At 33.0% G+C, this 6809-nt stretch overlaps 1 protein-coding gene across 1 annotated transcript in view; it reads right to left on the bottom strand.

Annotated features, from left to right (window-relative positions):
• Window positions 1–5984, bottom strand: part of LOC106462431 (calpain-C-like) — a 63913-nt gene extending 57929 nt beyond the window's left edge. Inside the window, exon 1 of the mRNA XM_013922357.1 lies at window positions 5847–5984. Within this exon, the coding sequence (XP_013777811.1) occupies window positions 5847–5984 (138 nt within the window). The remainder of the gene's footprint in view (window positions 1–5846) is intronic.
• Between the last annotated feature and the right edge of the window lie 825 nt (window positions 5985–6809).

The following is a 6809-nucleotide window of genomic DNA, read 5'->3' on the forward strand; positions in this document are numbered from 1 at the left end:
TACTCTGCTAAAGTAGGGACGGCTAGCGCAGATAGCCCTCGTGTAGCTTTGCACGAAATTCAAACCAAACTTTTCTTCAGTTTCTGCTGCAGCAACTTATAGAAAGTTTTGTTTACGTTTGCAAATGACTGGTCACATCGATTTTATATTTTCTTCTTTGGGTAAGATGAATGCGTTATTGACAGTACTCTGGACCTTTGAATTTGTGTATCTGTCTACAGTTTCGTGTTATTGAAGTTTATTAAAATGGTGTATTTAAAACAAATTTGGGAATCACAAATTTCTCATTACCAATCTACTTTTCTATTATGATCAAAGTCAATGTCTCAACTGACAACGGACATAAGCAATGAACCTATGGTCTGCCAGATTAGACCTTACTGTGGGACTAGTTCTCTGATTTATAAATAGACACAAGCACAAAATCTCTAAGTTTTTCATCATTATACCAATATAAGTCAAATCATCTTCTGCAGTGGCTACAGCAATGATTCTTTATGCTTTTTACCACACTCAGATGTGTTTAATAATCATTCCTAACATGGCTAACTTTCTAAAACCAGAAAGAGTTATTTTTTATTATGACATATTGTTAGAATTTAAAATGTATATTCTTCTTTTTTGACAATTGCCAAAATAAAAAGGCTTTTAGTTATATTTCTTAATAGTATAAATATATACTGTGTTGCTGTTAGGCTTAGGATTCTTCTACAGTAGGTGTCCGTGATATGTTAGCGATAAATTCAACGATAAATAAACAGCACGCACTTCACTTGCTTTAAAAATAATATATATATATATTCGTAATAAGTAATATAGTTACCATTGATATTTAAAGTTTTGTTACTAAACCGGCCCTATATTAGAAAGCATGATTCAAGGTACCAAAGAAACTGTACCTATTACAATCACAGAAGAGGGATTCTTGTTAGAGGTATCCCATCAGAGGTGCCAGGTGTGCTATATGTTAGAGCCGAGTTCAAATAGCCAGAGATGTGTGTCATGACATAAAAGAGTGTTTAGTTTAGATATTATTGATTAATTTATTTTTGTAACAAGTTTATCGTAACAAGTTAAATGTATTTACAACAAATTATTCACACTATAGAGATTATAGGCATATCATAAACATTATATATATAGTTCTCTCCTTCTTGTCAAAAGTCCACTTTAGAATCTCAGTTGACAAGCCGAACTATCTTCTATATTACTATCACACTAGTATTCTGTGTGTGATCCACTTACAATTGTGGCGCGAGTTACCGTAATCGTTTGGTCATCTTTCTTCTGAAGATTCTCTGTTCCTTTTGTCAAAGTGCACTCAGGCTGTTTCAATTACTTTAGAACCACGCTTTGACGAAATAAATTATTTTTCTCCGTTTCTACTATTAGTCTTACTCTAACATATTAAACGTTAGGCCTATCACTTTTGCGGTGGTTAACTTCACGCCGAACCTTCCCTTTAGTAACCTTTCTTTCTTCTGCTATTATCTGCCTGCTGTTTCCGCTCGTCTCACGTTATTTATATCTTTATCACTTAATCGTCTCTCCGGCTTCTATACTCTCGACGTCAGTGTATTGCACGTGACGTTCAATAGTCTCAACATCAATGAGTTATTAACAAAACTTCCTACACTCGTCTGATTTTAACTCTTATTATAACAAAAACTAAACAATAATAAAATATACACTCACAAAACTAAATTAATCAATAATATCTAAACTAAACACATATCTCTGGTTATTTGAACTCGGCTCTAACATAGCACACCTGGCACCTCTGATGGAATACCTCTAACATAAATCCCTCATCTGTGATTGTAATGGGTACGGTTTCTTTGGTACCTTGAATCATGCTTTCTAATATAGGGCCGGTTTAGTAACAAAACTTTAAATCTCAGTGGTAAGTATAATACTTTCTATGGGGTGCTAATGTATATCGTTACAGATAGATGACTTTTTTTCAACTAGTGGGACGCTAAAAATGTTGTATCAATGGTACTAACTGCGGAATCCATAACAACTATATCTTTTAATTTCTATAAACTAACTGGTCTGAAAATTATCATAATAATACAATTATCTATTTAATAATTTAGTCTTATAAAATGTAAATCCAAGTCCAAGGTACGGACAATAACTTTTTCACACAGTTGGCGGGCTTGGGGTGCTGTTCACCTTTGGGTATCTCCAAGGTAATACTTGATAGCATTTATGATAGTTACTTTGAAGTCTACCGCATGGGCCCGTCTTGACAGCTAAGTTCCTCCACAATGCCCACATCGCTAGAATATCTAATTATACATGACAATGACAAGTAGAAGACCAGTGATTAACGGCCATGAAGTACCAGCGAGTGTATCTAGGCTTTCCTGGAATGAGTAGTGTTTTTCAGAGAAACAGGGTTCATCGCAATCTACACGTGTTCTGTCATTCAAACAGGTATGATATATGCTGCAATCCCAGGGTATTCAAGAAAGAAGTAACCACTCATAAATAAAGTTCGGGATTTAAACACAGTCTATGTATAAAGTTAAACGAATGAATAGAAGCTCTCTTCCAATAGTTTTATAAGATGTAACACATTAACAAACCGCAAAACATTTTTTTTCTACTTTCTATGAAAGGTACGAGTGAAAGAAAACAGAAGGCCGGATTCTATCAAGATTCTAAACACTTTTCTGTTTTCTGTCAAATTTACTAACAGAGGGAAAATGGGAGGCCTCGTTCTAGCAAAATCCAAAATGGTTTTGTTTTCTATAAAAGTTACTTACATAAAAAAATCGATGATTAGAGTTTGTTATTAGTCAATAAAGTTAAACCTATTTGTTCGTTACTAGAACCATTGGACATATAACAAACAAGTTTTCCAGCGCTATAAATCACTTTCAGAAAGTAGATAAAAAATGCCTTTTTTTATGTTAATTGAGGACATGTTCAAATTTTACCCCTTTTCCTTCACATACTTTATTCACGAATACATAGCTGTATCTCCAGCTTAATATTCTTATCCACTAAAAAATATATATACATGGCTTTAGGTGATAGTGTAAATAATGCAAGAACATTCTTGATAGCCTGCGAATTTTGACCAGCAAGAGTAAGTTTTCTTCCTTAAACCTAGTAGCTGGCAAACACTAATCAAAATAATACCAAGTTTTAATAAACCAATGACTTGAACAAAAACAAAGCATACTCGTCTAGAATAATACGATTATATTAGTTTCTCAAAACCGCCTGCCATTTTAAAAAATCAGTATCTTTGCTTATAAACATGGGATTTGTGAAGGTATGATACAGGACAAATTATTATATTTAAGAGTAACGTGTAAGTAGATGGAATTTGTGTTTACCCATATTTTTCAATGTGCACAGTATTATATATATAAGAGTAACGTGTACGTACATGGAATTTGTGTTTACCCATATTTTTCAACGTGCACAGTATTATATATATAAGAGTAACGTGTAAGTAGATGGAATTTGTGTTTACCCATATTTTTCAACGTGCACAGTATTATATATATAAGAGTAACGTGTACGTACATGGAATTTGTGTTTACCCATATTTTTCATCGTGCACAGTATTATATATATATAAGAGTAACGTGTACGTAAATGGAATTTGTGTTTACCAATATTTTTCAACGTGCACACTTTCGGATATTTGGCATTGAACGCCATTTTGTGAAAAGTTAAAATTTATCTAATCTTCAATCTACATAAAACTTAAAAACGTTATAATATTCTGAAAAAAAAATCCATTATTTTGCGCCTTGATTTAATGATAGATATCTAGTGGTTAACATAAAATTTATGCTTTTATTGACTGATACTTTAAAAGACACACTTGATGGAACAGCGGTAACGCCTACACATGACCGGCGAAACAACGACAAAGGCAGCTAGCTCATAGACGTATATATCACGTGACGTTGAAATGCCTCACTGCATTAGATCGAACTGATATATGTTATATAAATATATTTTCCTATAAAAAGTCAGGCCAAAAGTTCATGACCTTGAAAGAAGAACAAATATTTTCTATCGGTAATACTAGGGTTTGCTCAGCTTCAGCCTAATGATTTGGACAAAAACGTTTTTGTTCTCGTGTGTTTCGAACTTAAGTTGAAATGTATTCTATACCGTTATGGGAAAAATAATTAAAATGTTTGGCCCAAAACATGCAGATTCACTTACTTGTTGACATTTCCTTATCTACAGTTGACTCTTGTAAAAATCAGAAACTTTGATATAACGTTAAATGGTTTATTGGTATTTCGAAATATTGATCTTTAGTGCTAGGACTATTTCCAAATGAAGAAAACGAGTGTTTAAAAGAAACAGGAGACATGACTGCAAGTTATCTTTTGCCTAAATTCTGATTTATAACTAGTGTGACGGATTTATTATTATACATTTATTTTAACATCGATGTTTGTTTAAATATATTTATATTTAGAAATGTACATAATGTATGCTGTTAAATATGTATTGCAAAACTCACGCCTATTCTCTGAAGTTGTAGAAGATTCTCGAGTGTAAAAATCAACAATATATGTGTGTACCTAAACGCTAGTGTAGCTTTGTATTGTTACGTAATCTGAATTTTCGAGAAACTCTCCACACGCCTATAAATATAACCAACGCGACGCGCCAAAAAACAGTATCTGTTATTGGTTTGCTATAGTTGGTATACTATAAACCTCAAAAGCTATAGTTGTGATTAACGCTTATTAATCAGAAAACTTCAGATATTTGACCAGGAACGTTTATAAATTTCTAACAAATATAAACCATTTAACTTCAGTGGATTCACATCGGACATTAATACTTGTACGAAGACATTATATAACTTCAGCGGTAAAAGAAACTCGACCTGTAATCGGCGTTTGATCAGCGAGAACTACAGAGCTAGCTATCTCCCTATTAAGTGAATTGTACCTACGTCAACTCGAAATTAACTCGCTCACCGAGAACCCTCGATAAGATATCAAGGAAGTTCCAGACTAGAAAAAAGAGGCTTTATATTGCTTGTAGGTTTGTAAAACTTTTGCATATAAATCATTGTTTGTAATAACTATTTATAATAACCGTTGTTGTAAATTGTATTATTATTTGTATATAAGAATATATATTTGTATTCAAAAAAGAAAACTGTGTCTATCAATCTTATTGGCAAATATCATAAATTGGAGATATATCGGCATTTATTTAACTATTAAATTTAAATTATCATTCAGCTCGATTTCAGACAATTCGAAATTGTAATACGTAGCACAACACACAAGCACAAAATCTTTACGTTTTTCATTATTATACCGCTATTAAACCGAACCATCTTCTGCAGTGGTTGCAGCAATGTTTCTTTATGTTTTTTACCATACTCAGACCTTCAAAGATGGAGTTTTCTTACTCACTCGCTGCACTCGTCTAGTTACACTATTTAATCTATTAATGAACAAAATTTCATAAGTTTAATATACAAACAATTTTGTATATTTGTGCGTAAATCTACACAATAGGCTGTGTGCGCTATGTACGCTGCGAATTCCGAATTATAGCGTTATAAGCCCTCAAATCCACCACTGAGCCACCAGGGGACAAAACAAATATAATTTTATCACTGTAGGGATTACTTTCATCTTCCAACTATAGACATGGAACCTTCACATTTTCACATTAAACAATTAATAAAGAAAAGTCCCCCAGTGGGACAGCTGTAAGTCTACGGACTTACAACGCTAAAATCCGGGGTTTCATTCCGCGCGGTGGACACACAAACTAGCCTAAGTAGTTTTGCTCTTAAACAAACAAACGATACTAAAAAAACAGTTTTTCCTTACTTTTGGTCTTTTCCAGATGAACTGAAATGGCGGGTTCTTGTGATAAAATACCGATGCTTGAGTTGCAGGAAAGTCGGGATCTTCAAAAAGTTCTCCCTTTTTGAGACATCCTATCTTCAACTTCTCAAATTCAGACATGCTTTCTTCAAGACTTAGACAAGAGATAAAAAAAGGTTATTTTTGCCAAGATCTTATTTTCTAAATCAAAAAACGCTATCACAATCAGTAAAATGTTTAGAGGATATCAAATTAATTCGTCAACCAAAAATAGGCTTAACGTAGTTCTATGTTTCATAACATCTGAATACATAAGGAGGTATTCGATTAATATATAAGCCATAAGCCTCCTTTTTATGTATAATAGCTGACAGTACCCATTAAGGAAACAAATACTGTATAAAGGACAATATTATATAAAGTGTTTCCTTTCTTTCTTTTGTTATTAAATTCCTAATTACCTTGTTAGATGCTAATCGAACACCCTGCTTTGTGGAAGATAATAATTTACTCATTTAACTGATTAAGTAGTTGTATCATTAAATTCAAAGCCAAAAGTCCATATAAAAAGTGGAAATATGCCCTATTTCAGGCTCCTTTTTATCTCCTTTCTCATAGAAAAATCCTAAAATAAACAGCCAGGTAACCCAACGGACAGTTTCTAGTTACCAAACCAAATATTGCGATAATTGAGCCAGCCAGCTCTGGGCGATGGATCCTAACAAACAGACATATACACACACAATGGCTTATCTTTATAGTGAGATATACATTTATGTGTGTACATGTTAGACGCACACGTTTACCATGATTTCAGTGGTCTTGGAAGGATCAAAAGGACGTATAAAAATGAATAAAGTCGAACAAGACTGTTACAGTGTATAGACTTACATTTATAACTTAGAATATTATGAATTTCAACAAGTAATAAAAACTCCACATTTTACTACGTATTGTAATTATCAA

This window comes from Limulus polyphemus, unplaced genomic scaffold, assembly GCF_000517525.1.
Source record: "Limulus polyphemus unplaced genomic scaffold, Limulus_polyphemus-2.1.2 Scaffold46, whole genome shotgun sequence".
Taxonomy (NCBI): Eukaryota; Metazoa; Arthropoda; class Merostomata; order Xiphosura; family Limulidae; genus Limulus; species Limulus polyphemus.